Source organism: Varanus komodoensis, unplaced genomic scaffold, assembly GCF_004798865.1.
Source record: "Varanus komodoensis strain SLA01 unplaced genomic scaffold, ASM479886v1 scaffold7_1, whole genome shotgun sequence".
Taxonomy (NCBI): domain Eukaryota; kingdom Metazoa; phylum Chordata; class Lepidosauria; order Squamata; family Varanidae; genus Varanus; species Varanus komodoensis.
The window spans coordinates 9,130,308-9,155,552 of NW_025336479.1; the positions used below are offsets into that span (position 1 = coordinate 9,130,308).

Here is a 25,245-nt window from a genome sequence, read left to right on the forward strand (position 1 = left end):
GGTGGCAGAAAACTAGCAGTTTCAGAGTGAATCACAGTGGTGGGGTGGAGGGATTGGAGTTTTAAGATCTCCACCCATGAGAGGAGAAGGCAAAGGGGAGGTTTAAATCTGCCAGAGTGCTGAGATGCAGGCCCACAATCCAGCCCCACATGTCGCTTTCAGTGCCGAAAAGGTTGCCCAGCCCTGCTGTAGATACTGCCTGCACTTTTGGAGGCTTAGATCAAGCTGACTGCAAAGATTCTGTGTCTTGATCCACAGAGAGCTGGAAGCAAAAAAAGAAAAGGAAAAGAGGCCTTCCTATCAGAGTGTGAAAGCAAGCCGTGGGTTCTTGGTAGAAAGTCATGCAACCTGTTTGCTTGAAGTGCCTCATTTAAGAACTACTAGCCCAGGCCCCCTCGGTGCCAGCCTGCAGAGCATGCTTCCCTGCAGTGGCGAACCTTGTGTAATGCACTCCAAGACTGGAAGGCTGAGCTCTGGCAGGCTTCTGAGAAGTTGCCTTGCATCCAAGGGCCCAACGTCATAGGTCGCTGTCAGTTTTGTCCCACTAACTAGCCTGCCTGTCTTACTGCTTGCTAGAGGGTCCCACAGGCACATGAATTAAACAAATCACGGCCACTTGGCACGTATTGCACGGCTGCTGCTCTCTATCAACCATCTTGCCCATGGCCTCTGCTACTGTGTGTTCCAGCAGCTGATTTGCTGTGGGGTCAGCACTAAGTCTGTGACAGCTCAGTTTTCTGGGTCTGCAGCATCGCTGCGAGAGCGGGCTGCTGTGGAAGCCGGATGCTGTCTGTCTTGTTTATGGTGGGCTGCGTGCCCCAAATGCATGAGCGCAGGCCAGGGAGAAGTTCCCCCCAGCACACTGTCTCATTATCATGTGCCTTTCGAGCCAGATTAAATTTTAGGAATAAGCCACTGGTGTTGCTGCTAGCGAGAAACACATTTCTTTGTATTCCAGAACAGCAAGTGCACTGAAAAGCCTCCCTCTCAGGGCAATAGACAAAGCCTTGTTTGTACTGAGATATTTGGTTTAATTTATTTGTTTTGCGGCTAAAACCCCCCAGCCTCTTCTAATGTGTCTGTAGTAGCAATAACTCAGTAGAGACTCAAGGCAGATAGCCAGGGAAGGGAAGGGGAATGCAAGTGTCTCGACCCAAAAGCGCAGTATGTCGTTTCTCTGAGTTGCTACCGATCCTTCCCTTGCTTTTTACCAAGAATCCAGATAATGTCATCCTCACATGGCTGCAGTCCGGGGTGTTTCTCTGTTGGCCTCCTGTGTCTTTTCAAACCTCATCTGTGGTGATTTTGCTATTTAAAAAAAGTTACAATAAGTCAATAAAAAGGCAAAGATATGAAAGCCTCTAGGGCTGATGTCTCTGTTTACTGGGAACTTTCCTGTCCATCTTTTCTTCTCTGCTGATCATGTTGAGGGCTGGTGATGCAGAGACTCTGACTTGCATCCTGAGCAACTTCTCTGATTTGCCCCAGTGTCAGTTTCTCTTCTGCTGCAGAGCTGGGATGGGACTTGATTTAATACGGCATAGTCCATGGCTGCTGAACTGAAAGACACCCATTCCCAGATGAGCTTTCTTTTTAGTGCAGGGCGAGCTTTTTCATAGCACTGTTTATTTATTCTGTCAGTTCATCCGATCTGGGATTTGGCTTTCAATTTGCAACATCACCCTGATTCAGTCTGAGGAATGCTAACTCACACTCTTCTAGCTCTTGTTAAGTATGACATTTCAATATTGATTTTAATCCAGATGTGGTTAAACTATCAGCTTCTTAGCTCAGTGGCTAAGTAGCAGAGTCTGGTTAGCAGTTGGATGAGTATGTACTCTTTGGTCCCCATGAGGAGTAAAGGGCTACGCAATTCAGGTAGAAAGCACCTGCTTTTCATGGATCTGAGTCTTGCTTTAAGACAGATTCATGAGCCTGTTTGAGTCTCCAGGAAGTCCGCTTGCATGCTTTGTTCTGCAGCTTTTCTGTGCTATTGTGGCACAGCAGAATCCACGGTCCAGGATATACAAGCTTAGTGGTGACATGTGAGAGGACCTCCTTGGTGGCTGCACCAAGACTCTGGAACCACCTGCCGAGAGAGGCCAGGTTAGCAACCTGTCTGCTGTTTTTGTGCCAGCAGCAAAACCCTCTTTATTCCAGCAGGTCTCTGGTATATAAGTGGGTCTGCTGGGTTGGATGCTGTTTGTATTGTGTTATGACTGAGTTTTGACTGAGTGTTAATGCATTTTATCATTATTTTAATCAAGTTGTTTATGATTGTAAGTTGCCCTGAATGCCGCATTCCTGCATAGAAAGGCAGGGTACAAATCTAGCAGATAAATAATAAGGGTAGGGTATAATCCTGTGAATGCTTAGACAAAAATGACCTACAGCACCCAGCATGCCCCAGCCAGCATGACGGAACATACACAGGATTATGCCCTTAGTAACTGAGCTTGGCTTTTGCTGCTTGACCTGCCTTAATGCATGCAAAAAGATATCTTTTTAAAGTATTTAGAAAATGCTGTTGTATGAAACAATTTTTATATATACAGCATTGATCAGGTTATTCAAGATGGCACCTTATTTATTTATTATATTTATCACCCACTTTTTTCTTGCAACAAATTCAAAGCAGCTTGTATCGTTCTGCTGCTGCTGCTCTCAAGCTTATTTCCACAACAACAACCTTGTGAGGTAGGTTGGGCTGAGTCTGTGACAGACCCAAAGTGATAAATAGGGAGGTCTCCTCTGAGTAAATCCTGCCTTTTTTCCCTCTTGTGTGGAACTCAGGGCAGTTTATATAGCTTCATTTTACCCTTACAACAACAACCCTGCAAGGTAGGTTGGACTGAGAATCTGTGACAGGCCCTAAGTTGCCCAGTGAACTTCATGGCTGAGTGGGTACTAGAACCAGTCTTCTGAGTCCCTCCAGCACTCTCACCGCCATGCCACACCAGCTGTCTCATTTAGAAACTGGAATTTCAGATGTTGCCATTAAAACAATGTAAAATTAACATTATTAAAAAGAGCAAGGTGTTTAGACTCCTTCAAAGAGGGTGCAGGCCAGAGCATAGTTCAGCTGAAAGAGGGGGCATGGGATCGAAAAGTGTAGCAAGATTTAGTCCAGGGGAGCACTTATAGTCAGACAAGACTGAACAGCTGAATAACAACAATAACAACAAAATTAAGGCAATCTAAATATACCCTCGTTTTTCTTAGTGGGATAAGTTTTATGTTTTGAGGTATATTTTCAGTTCATCTGAATGCTTCATATGGAGGGTTGACAGGAGGTTTGCGTCACTCTTGGAATATTTTATTCCAATTCCTTAGACATATTGGAGGGAAAGAGTTACTGTAAGTCTTGCTTCCATTTCACTGCTATTTTGGAGCCTTGGGCCTTTCTAGATCAACATGCTTTCTTGTATTTCTTTCTAACACAAGGACACAAGAAATATTGGATCAGATGAAGGGTCTATCTAATCTAGCATTCTGTTCACACATGTTCCTCACAAGCAGGAAGAGTACTTGTGGGCTTCTATTTCTTGGTTTGACCTCACAGAGGTGGGTGTTTTGGCTGCCTGGGTGCCTGAGTTCTATTTTGTGGTAATCCGCATTTGGCACTATGAACTTCTAAGCCTCCGCAGTGGCTTTGCTAGATGTCTCGAAAGAGGACAGTTCAAGTGGTGGGATGATGAATGAAGAACGAGCATTTGTGCTCTGGCCTTTGGGATCCCTCCTTGTTGGGCAGGGTAATACAATCATGATAAATGGTGCTGATACTGTATTGGGTAGGATCTTGAATTCCATGTGTTTCTTTCTGTCAGGGTACACATGCTTTGCCCATGCCTGATCACAACCCATACAACAAACTCATCAGAGAACCGGGGCTGCTTTTGAGAAGGATGTTCAGCAGTTGACAAATTCACTAACTATTGAGGTGGCTTTCCGACTAGGTTGCCCCTGCCAAGACTTCTGGGTGTGCTTGTGTGTAGACAGAATGAAGTACGGAAACAAAAGTCCTACCATTAGCAGTTCTGACTGCACATGATTAGCAAGCACCAGTCCAAATACCAGGGTCTTTATGTTGCCTCTAGAACAGGCTCAGTGTTTGTCAAATCTCCTGAATTTATCAGCTGTGGCACAGCAGCCAATAATACCTTTCAGCCCTCATTATTAAGAGTTTCTGTATGACTGGGATCACAAAGAGCTCAAAACTTGTCTAAACTTGTTCCTTCACTTTCCTGCTAGAAATGTTTAGCTTCTCACGTGTGTAAATATACATGGTGGTGCAGTAAGTTCCTCCATCCACTGTACAGGCTTGGAAATGGCTCCACAGAAATACCATGATCGTTGTACATCAGTGACTTAAAAGGAGAGGGTGGAAAGGGAGTGAACCAAATATCTGTCAGTGCATGAATGTTTCCTTGCTTGGGGGTAGTGTCAGTTCCAGGTTTTGGAGGGTCTCTGAACAAAACACCCTCAGTGGGCTCCTTCTGTCCCTTCCCATCACTGCTGCTCCCAGCTAGTCTTCCTGCCCCCTTTCATCGCTGATTCTGCTTGCTTGGCAAACAGAGGGTCAGTGAGTGAGGAGGCAGTGGCAATGGATGCTTTTTGTCTCGACCAGGTTAACACACAGGTTGCAGTCAGTGCCAAAGAGGGGGAGCACAGCAGGGGTGAGTGCTGAGGCGTGGGCCCTCCGCAGGTGCCTGTTCTTCACTCCAGCCTGGGTACTATTCGTACTTGTCAGAAGCACACTATCGTTTCAAGCCTGATCCAGACATGTTCTCTTGGGCTTCAAGCATTATTGCAGAAATAATTGATTGGCGAGTTTAAAATGCAACGGCTCTCTACTGCTGAGGTTGTGGTGTTATCGCTCCCTTAGGCCTATCAAACAGAAGAACGTAAGAGGAGCCCTGTGGGATCAGGCCAAGGGTCCACCTAGCCCAGCATCCTGTTCCCAGGGTGACCCACCAGCTGCCCCAAGTGGGACGTGACTGCAGCAGCATCCTCCCGCTCATACTCTCCAGCAACTGGTGGGCATCATGCCTCTGGTACGGGAGGTCAAATATGGCCATCAGCACTAGTAGCAATAGCTGGCCTTCTCCGTGCATTTGACTAATCCCCTTTCAAGCCATTGATATTGGCAGCCATCTCAACATCCTGTGGACATGACTTCCATAGTTTAACCACGTGCTGTGTGGAGAAGTCCTTCTTTTTATCTGTCCCAAATCCTTCACCTATCAACTTCATGTGACGACTCTGCCTCCTTGTATTTTGGAGTGGGAATGTTCTCTCTGCTTCCTCCATCCTGTGCCTAATTTGGGACACTGCCATCATGTCTCGCTAGCCCAGAGAGAGTCTTCCTAGTTCTAAGCAGAGCAGCTCATTGCATAGTGTCATGTGGGCTCACATCTTGTTGCCACCGCAGGCTTTAAATAAGCCTCTATTTTAGCTTTGCACTTCCTGCCCCACATATATTTTTTTCTTGTTTTTGCTTAAAATGCTGGTCCTGAAAGGAAATAGCTTGAAAGTGGAGTCTTGATGGGTTGGGTTGGTTCGAATGCAGCAAAAGGATGTTTGTCAAACTTGGTGTCTTGCGGATCCTTCTGATAAGCTGCATTCGGAGGCCTCATTGTGCTTTCTTGGTCTTCCTGTTCTTTTATGCACAACAGGTGGAATGGAGCTGTAAATAGGCCTCATACCACCAAGATCCTGCTCTGTGGCTTTTTTGAAGGTGTAACCATTCTTCGCCTTACTTGCAAAGAGCGGATGATTGAATGAAAGGCGCCTGTGGGTCCACAAGGCACAGACAGAACAGCTCCAACAAAACCCAAACAGTCCTTAACTGTAGCTTCTTGATTCTCTTCAAGGGTAGCTCCGTTTAGAGCGCATTGCAGTAGAGCGAATGTGTTGTAAGGAAGGCAAGGAAAACTCTTAAATAATAAGGGGAGGAGTGGCTTATTGCTGAATAAAGGGTACATAGACTTGTCTTAGTTTTATTTGTGATCTGCCATGGCTGTGAAGAATGGAGCCAAGTGGTGACACTTGCTTTCAGTGTCGCAACAGAATGAATTCTGGCCAGTCGTAATGGCTGAATATGGAGTCACCCCTGAGTGCTACAGGGAGAAACTAGTTTGGAGATTACGTATTGCCAGATTCTGCATTTTCTGAAACTTGACGTCAGAAATGATGAAGAGCCCTGAAATGGACCCAGGAATCACTGGAGGTCCTCCCTTCACAATCCAGCTCTGGAATGCTTCTTTGAGGTTGCAGTTGGCTTTGCTATGGAAGTGGAAAGGCCCTTAGTCCAAACGTGGGGTGAGGCGCATACCTCAGCTCAGTAGGCTTGTGCGCTGGCATAGCGTGGACCGCACTGCTCAAGTGGTGCATGTCTAGATATTTGCATGGTGGCATCCTAGGCTGACTCAGGACTTTCTGAAATGTGGAGGCCACATGAAAAGGATGATCAGGCACTGCTTCTCATGTCATGACTCTCATTTCCAGGGGTACAGAAGCCCCTTCTCTGTGATCTCTGCTGAGTGGCTGCTGAGGGAGCAGAGCAAACTGCTTTTGGTCCATCTAGCTTAGTAAATTTGACCTTGTTGGCAGCAGCTCTTTGGGGTTTCAGGGCAGGGATTTTCTGGCCCCATTAGAGATGCATGTAAGGTGGATGCCCCACCAGTAAGCCATGTGGCAAGATCACCACAAAGGTGTGAAGCCCTCCAACGATTGTCACAATCCCAATTTTCCTCCTGACTCCATCTGATGCTGGACTTTGGGGCTCTTGTGAAAAAGGAAGAGTGTGGCATAAAATTACCCTACCCTGACCCCCAAAGCTTTATTCCCAAGCAGTCCCATACTTGGCCAACATGGTTCCTGGGCTGGGTCCAGTTCTGTTTGTGGCGGAGGCTGCCCAGGAGTCCATGCAGACACTGCCATTCTATTGCCCCCTGAACCTGCAGATGTTCATCTCATAGTCTCAGACTGTTTGCATGCTGTTGGTATCAAGGCCGAAGTCTCTGGGTGTTCTCAGGCATCATGTGAGGAATTCTAACTTGAGAGGAATCTGTACCCTGTGGCTTTGTAAATTACAGAAATCGCTTCTCTTTGCATTTTAACTCTAACTCGGCTGCCAGGTCTTGCTTACACAATCAAGAGTTGTAAGTGAGACAGAATTTGCTGTGAGGGCCAGTCAGAGTTATGACTGGTTGAGCCGATTGGGGAAGGAAAGCCTCCCCTTTCCTCTGATCCCTCTTTGTGGTATCATGTAAGAAGCTGACATAAGAGGACACTATTTCCTGGCCATATCTGAGATATGAATCATGCTTCTTGTTCAGTCATCACTTTCCTCATGACGCTCACCGTAATTGTGATTAAGACAGCAGAATGATTTGGGGATGAGCACATCTTTTCGAATATATTTCCTCCTGGGCCCTTAAGGTACATATGTCTTCTGCCTGGTATTGCTATTGTAGAGGGGTGATGATGCTCATGGAAGGTTGGGCTTGTGCGTGTCAAACCAGAATTTCCCAGCCTGGTGCCTACAAATAAATTGAACTGAATGTTGGGAGTTGTAGTTTGTCACAACTGGAGGGCATCGGTGTGGAGAAGACTGGCCTAGACCTTTGAAGCTGCTGGTATGTTTGGTTGCCAATGTGTGGCTAGTCCTCTTAACATCTGCAAGTTGTCAATAGTGCTTTGACACTATTTGACAGTGGCTCCTGCCAAGAAACAGGAGAATTTATTCCTTAGGTCACCCTCAGATTCTTGTGGCCCGGCCATTTGGATATCATGACCTTCGAGCAGGAGAATTGGTGCCAGAAAGCAAGTCTCTCAGCCGCAGAGTTTGCTTGGAAAATCGACAGATGCTCTAGAATTGACAGTTCCTGGTGGGCTGGGATTCCTGTGTCAGTATGAATCAAAGTCACTGATGTCATAGCAGAAATCCCTGCTGGATGGGTGTAAAAGATGGAGTTGCGTGAATGGCAGGAGGGGCTAGGGGACATAACACGGCAGACCACAGTTTGCTAGCGGGTCCTTATCCTGTTGTATTTTTGACACTTCCGGAATATTTAAGAAGCTAAGTGTGGTAGAGTTCTCATTCAGCTTCTTGTTGCAATCATTGCTACTGGGTAATGTGAGGAAGGGAGCTGTTTCCTCCAATTGGGTTCAGTTTGCAGTGGTTAAGTCCTAGATTAAGTCATCTGGAAGGTGATGGTCCCCAGAACACCAGCTAGCTAAATGGAAACAAGCTCTTCTAATGTGGTTTAGGCCGGACATGCACATGGTGGGCATGTCGTGAGTGGAGCCGGCTGGAGCTGGGGGTCAGACTAGATGGCCCAGGAGACCCCTTCTGACTCGCTCTGTTTCTATGGTTTGTTTCTGCACTTGGATGTGGCTAATTTGCTTTATTTACTGTTTCTAGGAGATGAATTAAAATGCAGCACACAACTTGTACAGAGGACAGGATCCACCATGCATTGGAGAGGTGCCTCCACGGCCTCAGCAAAAGTGCTGCCTGTGGTAGTAGCTGGACAGGTAAATAACTATCAGGACTAATCAGAGATAATTTTCAATTGCTCTTCATTGAAAACACAGCTGAATATTGTTTCTGCCTTCTAGTACCTATACGCTGCCTGAGTTCTACCACTGGTGGTGTTGATTTATGTGCTGCCCGTTGATCCGTGTAGAATCAATTTCACACTTAATCAACAAGCCAAAATGAGTGCTTTTCCTAATCAAAATTCTTGCAATTTCTGCTTCTGGTGCAAACGCGCGTGCCTTCTAGTTGTGGTGCTGGTGATGATGGTGACGCAAATGCTGAACTGCTCAGATTATAGAACAGCTATGGAGAGTTCTCAGCCACGTTCTTCCTTTCAGCCAGGAGCACTTTTGGAGGATGTATACAGAAGGGGTCACATTTGTTGCCAGGCATCTCCAGCTGATAGATGGTTGGGTAGCAGGGCTGGGAAAAACCTTCACATGAGACCCTGGGCAAACTTTTGCCAGTCAGAGCTGCAAAAATCCATGGGCAGACCTGTCAGGTCCTCCCTGGAGGAGGATTCTTCAGATGAGGAGAGGAGGGCCTCAGTCACAGTTAGATGCCGGGGTTGAGGCTGTAGCCAACTGCCTTCTGTCAGAGGAGCAGCCAGGACACTCTTGGGCAGTCCCTGATAGTCTTCAGAGACAGGAGGCAGAGGCAGAGGAAACTCACTCCGTAGAAAGGAGGAGGAGTTCACAGATCCAGCAGAAGTCCAGGACGAACATGGAGCCCCCTGTAAAACAACACACTGACTTAACTAGCCAGCTGTGCTGATTGACAGCTAGCTCTAAATTCGATCAGCCAGAGCCTGCTCGTTGTGGAAAACAAACAACCAGAATCGTTACTGGCATGTTTGGCTTCGTTTAAGGCTAATCGGATTCCTAGACTTTTGGCCTGCTTCCTGGACATTCTTTTGGACATCCCTGCCTGACTTAAACTATGGACCCATAAACTGTACAGCCCTGACCTTGGGACTGAATTGACTGTTTCGTTGAAAGGTAACACAGGGACTTGGCATTTGTGGGCACAGAGCAGGACAAGACCAATGGACTAGATGGATCAGTAGTTGGACTTAGTTCTCATGGTTTATTCATATGGCTTATTAGTTTAAATTATTTGTGGACTGCCTTTCATCATGAAACATGACATGGATTTTTACAAAATGAAACAGATATAAAAAAGTCCTCCAGATGTGTTGGACTTCAACTCCCTTCGTCCCCAGCCTGCATGCCATTCTGCCTATGGATGGTGAGGATTGCAGTCCAACTCATCTGGAGGTCACTGTCTTGGGGAAGACTGCAATAAAGCCACAGTAAAGCATGCAGGAAGCTTCCAGAGTTCAGTCGATCAATGGTACAGGGGCAGTCCTCTGCATTCATTGGCCCCATCTCTGCAGATTTGCTCCTGGGTGCGTGTGGCTCACTGGTGCGGCCATAATCATTTCATCTCTCCAATAGCAGCTCCAGTGGTTTCAAACCCTTATTTTGACAGAGAATCGACACAGGAAATGCTAACCGCAGGCACTAAGTGAGAGAGGCAGCACCAGCTGGAGAAGTAAGCAGTCCTCGAAAGAAAGGCCACTGTAGTTCTGAGAAAGACATTTCCCCGAGCGGATTGCTGGCCTGCAAGTGTGGGCGCTGCCACCACCCAGCTGTGCCGAACGCGCACTCGGGCAAATGTGTGCCAAGCCTGGGCGTTTTGCCACTTCGGGGCCGCACCTGGTTGCCAACCTGCTTCCTGGCTGACGGCGCACGTTGTGCCAAACCAGAGGTGGGGCCACAGCTTCCTTTAGGAGGAGGTGCGAGCTGTCACAGAGGCTTGCACCACAGGCGCTTTTCTGGACTGTGCCAGCCGCAGCTCAGTCTTGCTGATCTTGCCGGCCCCTGGCACGCCGTGGAAATGGCCAGCAGCCAGCGCCAGCGTATGCATACGTTCAGTTAAATCCCTCCGTCTGGAAGCCAGCAATCTAAATGCAAAAACAGCAATCTCCCGTAAGCTCTGTTCAACTCACATGCTTTTGAGGGACGTGTGATCCCCCCGCGGAATGAGCTAGGACTCCTGTAACATTCACAACTAGCTTAGACACAGGAATGCAGCAGGTGCCGAAGAAAGCGAGTGCCTCACCTTGCTCATTGATATCTTGCAGCACAAATCTGTTACAGTACAATCCTGTACATGCTTAAATAAACCTCACGTAAGTTCAATGGGACTTCTTCCCAGGGGTGTGTAGAGCTGTAGCCTTAGAGACATCCCAAGCGGCTTTTTAATATAACTATGACTGTCAAAAGCATTTTCCACAGGGAAGGGGCATTTCATCAGAGGCTAAGAAAAAGCCAAAGAGTGAAAGGCTAATGCTTAAAATTCCCTCGTTCATCACTCTGTTTTACAGAGACTGCTGTGATTTGATGGTAAGCTCAGCAGCAGGGCATGATTTGAATGCAGTGATACATTTGTTCACTAACGCTTTTGTCCATTCCCCAGCAAATACATGATGTTCTATGCTTGCACTTTGCTTCCTTCTGTTTGGCTAAAGGAAGAAAGCAAGTAGTGTGGCTTCTTTGTGGTTTGTGTAAAAAGGAGAAGTTCTCGTCCAGTAATGTACATCAGTGTACTTTACTCCCTTTCATAAGCTTCACTTGCTTACGCACAAACAAAATTGGAAAGCCAGTGTGATGTAGTGGTTAAGAGCATGGGACTGGGACTCAGACAACCTGGGTTCTAGTCCCCGCTCGGCCATGGAGCCAACTGGGTGACTTTGGGCCAGTCACGGACTCTCAGCCCAACCTACCTCACAGGGTTGTTGTTGTGGGGATAAGATGGAGGAGGAGAATGATGTAAGCTGCCTTGAACCCTTTGTAGGAAAAAGGCAGGATATAAATTGGAAAATAAATAAATAAATAAATAAAATTAATTCCCAATAGAGAAATGGTCCAATTCTTATTCAGGGGATTTATTTATCTTCTATACCAGCCAATAGTTGACGTTCTCAGGGCAGTTTACAACAATCTGAATTTCATATTCTTCAAATTATAAGCAACGAAGGTTACAGTGAATGTGTTCCTGTAGGTTCTGTGATAAAAGCAAACACATCCGTACTGCATTTCATGTTATTTCTTGCAAAGTCTCCGTCCAGTTTCCCGAGGCTTAGCCTTGTTAGGGTGCAGTCCTCTGGAGAGAAGCAAAGGCCTCCAGTTGTTGCTTATCCAGCGCAAAGAGGAAGCAGTGGTGCAGTTGCTCTTCAGCTCCCTGGTTCTCCCACTCAGCATTTTTTCTAGACAGCCATTTTTGGCCATATCGAGCAGTTGTCTTGGAGTCAGAGGGAAGGGGCTGGCATGGTCTTGTGCACCCTCTCAGAGGTCACTTTCCTAGCCTTAGTGAGCAGCTGGTGCAGTACTTTCCATGGTGGCTGCAAGGGGGTGCCAGAGGGGAACCACTTCTGGGTTTGGAGTGCTGGCTGAGTCTTGAAGCTGGGAATCCAAATTGTCCTTTACCCCTGATAATTAGGATAATCCAAATTATTCTATGTGTCTATGGGCCATAGGACCATTCCTGTAGCCTGTGGCAGCAAAAACAACAAGTCACAAAGGCTAAAACATCGGTTTTGGCATAAGTTTTCAAGGTCTAGGAAAGCTTATGTCAGAATAACTTTGTTGACCTTCATGGTGCCACAGAACTCTGGTGTTTCATCTACAGTAACTCTTTTTTCAATTAATTTTTTCACAGTGTAGGGAGCTGAAAATTACAGCCTGTGAACTTTCCCAAGTGGGAAGTGGGTGTTGGCTGACTGCCAACTCTCAAATTGCAAATTCTAAGATGATTTGGCTCTGAGCAATGACCTGTCCCCATCCCGAGCTGCTCATCTCCCTGTGTTGTCAGGGCTGTTTCACAGATGAACGACGGCAGAGTATACATGTCACATGTATCCATGGTGAACTGGATATAAACACTGCATTTCAACATGTCTGCATACTGCAGATTCTCCTACGCTGGGCCCTACTTCCTTCTACGTAGATATGTGGTGCAAAAGATAGACTGTTTGTTGCTTCTGCCGCAACAGATTAAAGGAGCAGTCCTATGGCCCTTGGACATTATCTGAGGACGATAAGGTAGTTTGGATTCCCTTGGGGTATTTCTCTGCCACAGACAATATTGTTCAGGAGCGGCACTGCTCATGCTTTGCCGGGTATGACTGTGCTTCTCTGATGAGGACCACAGTTGCTCTCAAACCGGTGCCCTGCCCATGGTGTGACTGTTTCCTCTCTTCTTGGCAGCTGGGCTCTGTCTGAACTGCTGGAGTCTGCAAGAGCTGGTTAGTCGTGAGGCAGGGAACTACTTCATCCTCCTGGAGAAAATCCTGCAGAAGACCCAAGAGGTAAATCAAGGTGGGAGGTGGGAGAGGAAGTTCTCAAGCAGTCTGATGCTTCAGCTGTTTTAGCCCCGGGATGTCTTTGTATGAATACGAATGAAGAGTGTGCTTTCAGCCAAATCTGGTGAATGATATCAGCTTCTGTTTGAGATTCCAATGAAGCTGAATGGTGGGAGAGTCAGAGTGGACCAAAGGAAGTACTGAAGTTCTTCATGAATGAGTGGTCAAACTATGGGCTTCCCTACAACAAGGTGTGGCGATGGCCACCAATTCAAAGGGTTTTAGAAGGAGAGTGGGCAAATTCTGGGTTGATGAAGCTGTGGGTCATGATGGCTGCATATTACCTGCAAGGTAACATTGTTGATACAGGCCTACAAATATCTCCAGAACAAGAAGAAAATAAAGCTTTTAATATCCAGCCCCTATTCAGTCATCAATTAATTCACTAGTTATTAAGACCCACTACTGGAAGCCAATAAATCAGACTGAAAAAGAAGAGAAAGGGAAATCAGATCAAGACAAAACAGAGCAAAGTGAAGGAGAAAGTGGCAAGATACTTTGAACTTTATCTGAGTTAAGGTATGTCGACCATGGCTGAATGCCTGGAGTTTTCCATTAAGCTTCTAAAAATGAAATTAAGTAGGAGATTCAGAAGCTTCCAGATCAGAAAGTATCTTCCAAAATTTGATACAGACCCTCAAAAATGTTTCTGAATCTTCTGGAGTCTGAAACATTTTCATTTCTCCCTGAAAATCAATAGCCAAGATGGCTGAAACTTTATGTGAAAAAGAAGCACCATGTCTCATACCATCCTTCATGCTTTCACAATCCACAAATACAGATATATAAATAAAGTAGTTGTAATTATGTTTTGAAAGCTAGAAATTAGGAGATGGAACAGATGTCAACCAGCTCAGGCCACCGTCCTGGCCAGGAGTAAGCTAGCCCTGATCCTGTTCTTCATGTAGCGAGCAGATGCTGCCGAAGATCCTGTGAGACTGAGGGAGTCATCTGAGCACTGCAGGCTGCTCGGACCTGGCTCTGTGCCGGAATGTGCAGGCTGCAGTTCAGTGCATAAGGGAGACAAGGAGTGAACACCAGCACCTGGTCAGCCCCGCAAGAGTCAAGCAGAGGTTTCCTACTTTCTGCTTTGAGTCACCCCTCCCCCTTAGAGAAAGAGCAATCATCTCAGGCCTTACCATCGTTTGCAGGGTATTGTGAAGCGGAGGCAGTGGCAAAGTCAGGGAAGGAGCTTCCCTCCTTGTGGACTGGGAGGGCTGGCCTAGAGTGGGTCAGGGCAAAGTTGCCGGATTCATTAGGCCGCAGACTTGCCTTTCATTCAGACAGCAGGACTTCCTCACTTCTTAGCAGAGTCCTTGCCCTGGCTAGCCTGAGCTCTCTGCGTGCTAAAAATAGTGTCAGGGCTCAGAGTGCATGAAGCGAAGCGGTGAGGTGGAAGAAACCCAGTCTCTAGCCTCAGGGTCATTATGTCTCACTGTGGCTACTAGTCACCCGAGGAGCCATAGAAGTGCTTCAGTGGAGGAGAGCTGAGGAGGAACCCCGCCTCACCTTTCCAGTAAACTAACCGGCCCACTTCTGCTTCTAGAAGAGTTGAAGATATTTGCGGGGGCTGAGCTGATCTCTGAGCTCGAGTGGCAGATTTTTGTAGGGGATGCTGTTTTCCAGTGACTGAAGCAATGGAGCCACAGTGCAAGTCACTTAGGATGGAGAAACGGCTTCCTGTTCCCTGTGCTAAGACACGGCCATCCCTAACTTGGCATCTTCCAGCTGACTGGTCTACAACCCCCAGCTTCCCTGACCACTGGCTGTGCTGGCTGGGGCTGATTGGAGCTGAAATCCAAATTACCAAGGGGGAAGGTTTAGGGAACGCTGAAGCAGAGAATACTGATGAGGAACCCACTGCAGTTCTCCAGTTGTTTTTTGCTTGTTTCACTTGCAGCCTATAGTTGCAAGAGTGTTGATTGGATCTGGCAGTAGGGAACACGCCTTGTCGGTGATGAAACACCCCCGTTGCTTTCAGATGTAATTCGGAGTGTTTGGTGTTGGCCTATGAAGCCCTGTATGGCTTAACCCTGGGCTGTCTAAGTGCTGCCACTTCCCATTTGTGAAGATGATTTCACTGTGGAAAGATGCAGACAAACTGGGCAAAATTCAGAAGAGGGCAAGGAGGGTGGTCTGAAGACCATCAGGAGAAAGTGAAAGAACTGGGCATGTTTAGCCTGGAGAAGAGAAGAGAGATATGGGCGCCCTCTTCAAGTGCTTTAAAGGTGGTCTCACAGGGAAGGCCGGGATCTCTTCTCAGTCATCCTGGAGTGCAGGACACTGGATGATGGGCTCGACTAGGCATCACAAAAATTTTACTGACTGTTAGAGCAGTGTGACAATGGGTCCGAGTACCCCAGGAGGCTGTGGACTCTCCCACACTGGATGGGACTGGGCAGCCATCTGAGCAGGATGCTTTAACTTGGAGTCCTGCAGTGAGCAGAGGGGTGGACCTGATGGCCTTCTTGGCCCCTTCCAACTACTATTCGATAATTTTCGGAGGCCCTTTCCAAGTGCCTTGCTCAGAGGAGGACGGGGGGGAGGGGGGGGCTGGAGAGTGAAGCCTTTGTGGCAGGGCCAAGGTCAAAGGTAGGGATGGCTGAGCATTTTCTGAGGCCCCTCACGCTGCCCAGCAGGACCTATGAACAAGAACCCAGAGGAGGTGCTCTTCTTGTCGCCACTGCATCCTGCTTGTTCTCCTGCCTCCTGCTCTGCCTCAGACAGTGGTGGTGGCGGCGGTGGCGGTGAGGAGCTGAAGAGATGCCACGGCCTACTTACTCCCTGGCCCTTGGCCTGCCAAGCTGAGTCACGTGCCCGATGTACTTGTAAAGCTTCTAGATATGTGTGGTTTCTGGTGGTTTTTGTTTAAACGGCTTAACAAACTTTGTTTCCCTCTTGTGCATGCTTTCGCAGGTCCAGGAGCAATGCAACTATGATCTCCTTGCTCCACTGGCCCTTCTGTTCAGCTCAGCTGTCCTGTGTGTAAGTTCTGGGGGATTTTTTAAAAAGAGAATCTAAGAAACAGAAGGAAAACACACACTAGGTTCATCCAAGGGTTTGCCAGGTTATTCTTTACCCCACAGAAGAGCCATGCTCGGGAGGTGAGAAAGATTTCTGATCTTATCTGGAGGAATGAATTGAAAACACATTATAGCAGCTCATACCAAAGGCAGCCTTTCTTTCCATTTCATAACCTGAATGAGAACTGGCACAATGCTTGAGCCATGCCAGTCTGTGCCTTTAAAATGCACAGAAATGATTCCTGCAGGGTTGCAGAGCACCCAGCTCCGGCCAGGATAATGGGGTGGGCAGGGCCGCACCCCTGGCATAATCTGCCAGACTGGGGGGGGGCTATCTGGCCTATTACTACGAACACTCCTGGATGACTCATTTACTGGGTGCTGTACAACTGATATTTCCATTATTCCTTTCCCATCACATTTATACCCTGCCTTTTTCCCTCTTGCAAGGAACCCGGGATGTTAGGCTGAGAGGCTGTGACTGGGCCAAAGTCATCCAGTGATGCTCATGGCCAGCCGGGGACTAGAACTTGAATTGCCTGAGTCCAAGTTCATGAAAGCTTAATATGTAATTTAAATGACTCCCAGTCCTATAACATCTCTGCTCAGAAGTAGGCCCTACAGAGTTCAGCGAGGCTTACTTCCTGGTCAGCATGCCTGGAACTGCAGCCTTCACTTTTCCCCTTTAGATCCCCCACTTTCCTTCCAATTCTGATTTGCTTCTACGAGCCTTGAGGACGTACCGTGGCTTCCTCACCTGGCCTGTGCCGTACTGTGACATCTGCCGGGAGCTACTGACCTTCATCAACAATGAACTCAAAGCTCCAGGTAGGAATCTAAGTCCTCCGCCGTGGATGGATTCTTTCAGCCCTTTGTGGGACTGACTGCATCTGCCTTTCAAGGGCTGGGGTTTAGCAGGAGGCCACCTGCTTCTTCGGGGCCCGGCATCTCCAGGAAGGGTTACAGGAACTCTTGCCTAGGCTTTTCTTACTCTTCGCACTGCCAGCTAGTGTTGCCTACTTTATTGAGGTAGAGGGAGCAAGAGTCCGGCCCGGTATAAAGCTGGTTGTGTTGGGGAATAAAAGTTGGTGTTGATGCATGATGGAGATGCTGAAAGCTGCTGCACAGACAATTGCAGGTCGTAGGGTCATGGAAGCTTGTGCGACATACTGAAAGGGTGTGAGTTGCATGCCTCGCCCAACAGCTATGGCCACAAATGCCGGTTGCTTTGAACCTACTCACAGCTGCATGGAATCATGCGGAGACTGGCAGAAGGACAAGACCTGTGCCAGCCCTCTCTGCAGCCGGCACAGCGTCATAGGAGATGCCCCCTAGGTGGGCCTGTGTTACTGCAGGAACTGCATGCCAGGGATGTGGGCTGCAACTCCTCCATTTGTCATGTTGGCTGGGGCTGATGGGAGGTGTAGTGCAACGACATCTGGAGAGCTTTTACCCATCACTGCTGCATGTCATCGTTGTACGTTCTGAGCACCAGGCCGGCATGTGGGCAAGGGCCGCTTAAGATAGGGCTCTCTCCTCAGTTGGGGAAATCTCTTTCTATGAGTGGTATTCGCTCTGCAGCAAGAAAAGTCCTTTGTTTCAGGGTGTGCTGTTGTGCCATAGCAAGGCTTGAGAGGCGCTTGCTTGCTCCTTCGCGAAAGCTGCATCCACAGCAATACTTTGTCACCTTCCATTCATGGAAGTGCTGATATTTTAAAATCCAAGACATACATCCAGATGTTTAGCCTTTTTTTCAGTTTTATTAAAATAATTTAATCTTTCAAAGGTTGCAGCCCTATCACCCTTAGGTTTTACATGCACACTGTGAAGATCAGTTCAAGAGGAACATTTGTGTTGGACTCTTGATGGGTTCAGTAATGCTTCTGTAGTAGTAGCAGCAGGTTGAGTCTTTTGATATATTTCCACACTACTTTTTAAAAGCAAGTCCTCACAAGGAAGCTTAAAATAAAAATGTGAAAACTATCACATAATTCAATTGACAGCATATAATATACAGGGGACAGAACTTATTTGTATCATTATTTCCTATTACTTAGGATTAGTGTTTCCAGAAGAGTAATCATGTCATTTCTTATTTATGACATTGCATTTCTATCCCATGTTTTCCCCCTTGCAAGGAACTCACATCAACTCACATAACCCTCCTCTTCATTTTATCCTCACAACGATCCTGTGAGGTAGGTTAGGCTGAGAGTCCGTGGCTGGCCCAGAGTCACTCAGTGAGTGATTCTAAAGGTAAAGTAAAGGTAAAGGTTTCCCCTTGACGTTAAGTCCAGTCATGCCTGACTCTAGGGGGCAATGCTCATCTCCGTTTCCTAGCAGAGGGAGCCAGCGTTTGTCCACAGACAGTCTCCGTGGTCATGTGGCCGGCATGACTAAACACCGAGGTGCACGGAACCCTGTTACCTGCCCACTGAAGTGGTACCTTTTCATCTACTTGCGTTTACATGCTTTCAAACTGCAAGGTTGGCAGGAGCTGGGACGGAGCAACGGGAACTCACCCCGTTGTGCAGATTTGAACCAGCAGCCTTTCGATCAACCAGCCCAGCAGCACAGCAGTTTAAACCACTGCGCCACCTGCAGTCCCGTGAGTGATTCTAGTGGGGGACTAGAATCCAGGTCAATGCACAAATAACACATGAGCTGATTGGCTGCAGGGGCCAGATGACCTGGCCTCCAGCCCACAAAGGTTTATGCTCTGATATATGCGGTGATCATTAACAACTTTGCTTTCGCACTTCCAAGTGCATTTTGGGTGTTCCGGACTTTTTCACGCACGCCAGCGCATCTTACAACAGCCCTGCATGATATGGCAGTGTTGTTCCTTGTGGAGGGCCAAGTGAAGAGTGGCATGCCCAGGCCGCTTCGTGCGTTCCTGGCTGAGGCGAGATTACAGCCAGGGGAGCCGGAGCTTTCCTTGTAAACCCCTTCTGTGCACCAACGCCTGCCCTTCCTTTAGTTTGGTTTCCATTCCAGGGTAGCATCTCTTGCATAAGCTACTTTGCCTGACAAAATGCACACAGTCACTGCCTTTGCTCTTCGCATTCAGGGTCTTGTGAATTCCCGAAGAGCAACAGGTGATCCACTCAGGTGGCTTTGAACTTGGAGTGGGTGACCGTATCAGATAATTCCTGGATGATATGTGGAGACCAGAGCTCTCTCCCAGGAGCCTCCTGTGCAGCCTTGGCCTAATGAGCTTGGGCTTGGCTGCTGCTGCTGCTCATCACCCCTCATCAGAGTTCTTGTGCTCTTATGCAAGGAGAAACTTCTTAATTAGGCTGCCCTGGCAGGCAGCCTTCTGTTACTGCTCATTAAGCAGTTTCTGAAATTAAATAAAGAGGCGTTCTGAAAGTGCCTCCATGTCCTGGACTGTTTCTCCAACTGGGAACAGATCTAACTCCATGTCTCCCCTGGAACACTCTATTCATGCAATTAGCGGAGCAAACACAGCCTGTACCTGCTGATCTGCTCGGGCTGCTGACTCGTCGTTTCTGCTGCCAGGCGTTCAGTTCATTCATGCCCAACTTTCACCACTTCATGCAAACTAGTTCTGCTGCTAGCAGAGCCAGAACTTCAGCTTTCCCCAACCTGCTGTTCTCAGAGAAGTAGCACTGCAGTTCCCATCAGTGGCCTAGGGAGGATGAGATGGGTATTATAGCCAAACATACCTGGAGGATACCAGGCTGGAGAAGGCTGCTTCAGAGAGTGGGATTCTTTGTTATGTAGCGCCCACAGTCATTCTTCTGATGCCTTTGCCAAAGGGGGATGCAAACCCCAGGTGCCCCAGAGCCTACAAAATATCTGGCTTGGTGACTGGCACCAACTGTTGGTCAAAAAGCAGAGCTACACCGAAGATGACCTTCAGGGTGTAACATTCAAGTGGAAGCTCTGTCATCCTCTGCAGCCTTCCCCAGCCTGGCGTCCTCCAGATGTTTTGGATTTACGTCTAAAGCATCTGGAAGAGCTGGCCAGATTTGGGAAGGCTGGTCTTCTGCATCTCCGTGATCCGAATCTGGAAGGCCCCACAGAGAACTCAGTGATAGTGCTGTGATATTTGACAACCTATCATTCTTGTTTAAAGATGTCAATGAATTGCTGAATTACATTCCTGCATCCTGGAAGCTATATTCTGGCCACCTCCAGTAGACTATAGGAAACCTCATGGGCTGAGACACACATCCTACAGACAGTACATCTCATTCAACCGCACAGTGGGCTGAAGAACTCACAGCAGCGGCACCCTGTGAGAGAGTATGCTGCTGATGACAGCTTTGTCTCAACACTCATTCCGATGTTTGGTCAACCTGCCACAACCTATGTTAGTGACATGGGGCAGGAACATTGAATATATGTGTGTACAGGAGTGTGCGTATATGTATACATTTACATTATTAATAATACTTTCAAGGTCAATGTATACATCTCTGGTCATTGCCGTGTGACTTTAAGTGTTCGTTTTCCTTTTCTTTTTCTATCAAATAAAAATCATAAATAAAAAGCCTTTGCTCTCTTTACAGGGATTTCATTTCAGCGACTGGTTCGGGCAGAACAAGGGCTCCCGTCCAAGAGCGGCGAGAGTGCCATTGTGTAAGTATCCTATAGAAATCCGTGGCTTATCTTAATCATGAGAGGAAAAGACCTTTGTGGGATGCTCTTTGCCGCATATTCCTTGGGCTTCTTCTGGTCAGTGCTCAACTTCCACATTCATTGTAAACAAAGCTCATTGCTGGAAGGTAAGAATGAATCAAGGGACCACTGAGCACATGCAGGGTGCATTGCCTTCTGAGTTGGGAAATTAGGTATCCCCACAGCCAGACCAGAGGCAGGAGGTGATGTCTCTGGCAGGCTTCAGAAATTAAGCACTATGGCTGTTTTCTGCCCCCTCCCCCACCCGCCCCGAGCTAGGACTGTTTTTGTCGCCTAAGCCAGTCTTCCCCAACCTGATGCCCTCCAGATGTTTAGGACTATAGCTCCAAGCATTCTGCACCATTGGTCATGCAGAGTGGGGCTGGTGGGAGCTGAACTCCAAATCATCAAGAGGGTATCAAGTTGGGAAGGGCTCCATCTTAAGCACTGGGTAGCATTTCCTTCCTTAGTTTCCTTCCTTGGCTTGCTGCCTCTTCCAGAGCTAGTTACATTAATGTGAATTGAAGCATTAGATAGAAACAGGCATCTTAAAGCACTTCCAGAAAGCTTCCCTTTCTGTAATTTCTCACATTCACCAGTGCAAAGTGCTCTTTACTTCTGATTAGTGATGAATGAATCTGTTAATTTTGGTTTCTTTTGCATTCCCATTTTTACCTGTTTGTTCTCTCCCATTTCTGAATTGGATTAGCTATTTTTTTAGAAATCCATATGAAAATATGTATGTATTTTCATGCACATTTCTTATATAAGAAGTTTGTATGAATTGCTACCAAATACGCATGTTTTTGCAGCTGCTTTCCCCTAATATAATACATTTTTGCATTCCTCCCTCAAGTACATATGCTTTTTATGTGTGTTTTAAACTAGAGAATGGCATGTAAAATTTGGAAAAGTGTGCATCTCAGAGCAGAATCATGTTACCATGTTTCAGCTTTTCTGTTCATTTTGGAAGTACAATTTAGACACATTCACGTTTAAATCCAAGCCAGACCAATGCCTCCCTCATCCTTACTTCAGATCCTGCATTCATTCTCTTTGCTAAGCCAGGATTTAGAAAAAAGTTCCTTGTGCCTGCACAATATACTGTGCAAGCTGTAACAATCCCATGGCCACATTTCAGATGTGGATGCTTGTGCAGCAGCTGCTTGCCTTGACAGTCTTTTTGTTAAAGGAAGTAGCGATGAATGCCTTCCCTTCTGGTCTGCAGCAGAAATAATTTGGAGAGCCGGGTTATTTTTGCCAGCTGACCTCCAGGTGTGGGCTGGTATGTGAGGACTGGTCTCCACAAAGCACCCCAACATGTGAGCACGATTGCCCTGTGGCCCCAACATCACGGTGTGTGGCAGCAGTTGCGCACTCTGGCAGGCTGTCCATGAGGCGATTGATAGTGCTGCTGGTGCTTGTGGCAGCATCTACAGTAAAGCCTGGTACCCTCCAGATGTTTTAGCCTACAGCTTCTATCTGCCCCAGCCAGCATGGCTCATAGTTGGGGATTATGGGGCTGAAGTCAAAAACTTCTGGAAGGCACCACATTGTTGACCCCTGATTAGGGTCAAGTGGGAGCCCATGATGGATCCCTGGAGGCCTCCTGCCCACTTCACTACACTGAGGCAAATTTGGGAAGGAGGCTAAGGTGAGAAGCCATGAATCAAAGCAGGTGCATTCATGAATCAGTGCAGGTCAAGCATCTGTCTCTGCAGTTGCCCAGATGTGAGCTTTATTTGATCTTACTTATTTATTTAAAACATTTTTATGCCGCCCCCATCGCAACAAAGCCTCGGTGCAGTGAGTGAGGGTTGTTGTTGTTAGTCGCGAAGTCGTGTCCGACCCATCGCAACCCCATGGGCAACATTCCTCCAGGCCTTCCTGTCCTCCACCATCCCCTGGAGTCCACTCAAGCTCACACCGACTGCCTCAGTGACTCCATCCGGCCACCTCATCCTCTGCCGTCCCCTTCTTCTTTTGCCATCTGTTGTTCCCAGCATTAGTGAGTGAGGGTAGCCTATGAAATTAGGGGCCTGTAACCTCCCTTCCTTTTCAGGCACCATGGATAGGACAGAGGGAGAGCTAGTGGTACCAGCTCAAGACATTTCTCTACAGGATCCTAGAATAAGACATCTGTTGGCACCTTCAAAGCACAAAGAGGCCAACAAGCAGCCCACATACAGTGGAAACAGTTACCTGGAAAAATGATGCCCTCTGCCGGGTCTTCAATGTGAAATCATGGCAGTCAATTGTTGACCATACTGCATTTTTCTTGGGTCATGCAGAGCTGTAATAGTGGACCAAGGATGATCCTTTCCCAACTTGGTGGCATCCACATATGTTAGGCTGACTCTCTAGGCACTCCCAGCAAGAATACTATCTGGGGATGATGTGCGTGGTAGTCCAGCACTTCTGGCAGGCATCAGGTTGGGAATGGCTGCCACAGGTTTTGAAACTGGTCAGGACTCCCATGGCAGGTCTGCTGCAGGCTCTCACGCCAAGATGAGGTTCCCTTGGTTCCTAACGGTGTCGCTGTCCTGTTCTCCCCCCAGAACAGTCCTGTTGTTGAACCCTTCAGAGGTCGATGAGGAATTTCTATCAGTTGCCGAGAAGCTGAGCACCACAGAATATTCCCAGCATGCACTCCTGGTCATGCTTGTGGAGCACGTCTACCAGGCCAACCTTGGGACCAAATGTGACCTGGGAAGACTACGACACGCTCTGAAGGTAGAGGAAGGTTTGGATGTGTCAGTGTGTGGAATGTGCGGATGCCCCTCTGCTAGGCAAGCTGCAGCAGTTCTTGCCTCCTTTTCGTGCCAAACGAAGTGCTGGCATGGCTAAGAAACTGACCTGGATAGAAGATTTTGGAATGAAAAGCAAGTACTAAATTACTTAACCTGCACGGAAGAGGTGACGCCCTTGAAGTTGTTAATGGCTGCGAGAATTAATGGTTTCCCCCAAATGACAGCAGTCTTTTTCATTGTGTGCACTTGCAATGCAAAATATTTCCCCTTTCCATGAAGAATTTGTTTTCTTGCATTGATGGCCAGGTAGAGAGGCTTATAGGTGTGCTTATGGCACATACCTTGCAAGAGGGATGCTGAATGTGAGAAATTACTGCACTAGCACTGTTGATGCTGACAGGCAGTGGGTCTTGCATTTTTTCTTTCCCAGCCGTTGAGATCTTTTCATTGAGGATGCCAGGACCTCATAGTCAAAGAGCCTGCATCACTGTGTGTGGGTTGAAACCAGACTTGGTCATATTCAGAGCAGGCCTGTGAGTTAAGTAGGCATGATCCTGTCACTTTAAGAATACAAGGCTTAGCAGAGATGCATGAAAGAACCAATAGAAGGCCTGGTTGATTCATAAGGTACCTGATGGTCCATCTCTTGTGTTCTGCAAATGCAGATCAGTGGCAAGTTCCTGAGGCAATGTCTTCTTTTCGGCTGCTGCAGAGAAAGCTCAGTTTTCCTCATTTGCATATTTTTGGCTTTCTAATATTAAAGTTGCTCTCCTCTGTCCAGTGAGTGAATCAGCTGTAGCCATGCATGCAGTTCAAAAAATGATTGTGTGAATGTCTCAAGCATCTGTTGCTTTGGCCAAGTGCTTACAGTATCCCTTGTGAGCTGTGATAACCAATCCTGCAACTATGTTTTCAGTTTTTCCTCTTCTGCAATAGGCTGCATTTGAGTTAACTTATAATAGCTCTGAGCAAAGTGACCATGCTTGGGCTCATAACCAGTCAAAGAAATTATTTTAGGGCCTGAACATCATTCAACTGATGTTACTCCTAAAAGTTCAACCAGTTTTTCAAGACTGTCATCCTTACTTTTCATGTTTAGTAAGGATTACTTTTCAGTGTTAACATCTCTAGTAGATTGCACCTTTACTCTTGTGTAAACAATTCCTGATGGAGGGGGTTACATCTCCTGCCTTATTTCAAACTTCTTAAAATCAAGGTTTGTATTTGTATCTTTGCTCAGTGCCAGGGCAAAATGCTTCACATTGTGAGTCCGGTAGGAGCTCTCAAGTAATTTTAAGGAAACAAAGAACAAACACACACAAGGAAATGCCAGGAAGGCTCCCCTAGGCTAGTAGGTGGCCTCCTTTCTCTCCTGCTTCCTCCTGCCCCAGTTCCAGGCTGTATATTCTCCCATTCTCATGGTGAAGATACAGCTTGCTTGAACATTGCAGTTTGCAAGCTTCGGTATTCATGCCCACCCTTGGCGAAACCATTGCCCCACCTCATGCAGGAAAATGAGGTGTAACCTTGCTAATACCGAATCCGGGCCAGCCCCACGTAAGTTATGAGAGGGACCAGCTACAACAACACCAGCAACCTGCAAAAATACCACTTCATTGCCAAGTGTGAAATAGCATGTGAAGGAGCTCAAGGCAGACTTGTGTGCGGTGAGCCAGAGAGGCACCAGCTGTGTCTTGCTGGACCTCAGGGGTGGCTAACCATGTGCCGCTGCAAGCGCAGTGCACTGTGAGAAGAAGCCGAGTGGCGTGTGACAGGCGTGCCACACCCTGTGGAGCCAAGCCCCGCTTTTGCTGATGGGCGTTCTCTCTCTCTCTCTCTCTCTCTCTCTCTCTC

General features: G+C 47.4%; 1 protein-coding gene across 3 annotated transcripts in view; it reads left to right on the forward strand.

Annotated features, from left to right (window-relative positions):
• The window catches only part of PIK3R5 (phosphoinositide-3-kinase regulatory subunit 5), a 66,085-nt gene that overhangs the window by 26,685 nt on the left and 14,155 nt on the right, over positions 1-25,245 (forward strand). For all 3 annotated transcript variants that reach the window (XM_044453931.1, XM_044453933.1, XM_044453932.1), the window contains exons 2-7: positions 8,429-8,541; positions 12,817-12,917; positions 15,888-15,956; positions 16,684-16,822; positions 20,533-20,602; positions 23,200-23,374. In XM_044453931.1, coding sequence (XP_044309866.1) covers positions 8,442-8,541; positions 12,817-12,917; positions 15,888-15,956; positions 16,684-16,822; positions 20,533-20,602; positions 23,200-23,374 — 654 coding nt within the window. In that variant the 5' untranslated portion in view covers positions 8,429-8,441. The remainder of the gene's footprint in view (positions 1-8,428; positions 8,542-12,816; positions 12,918-15,887; positions 15,957-16,683; positions 16,823-20,532; positions 20,603-23,199; positions 23,375-25,245) is intronic.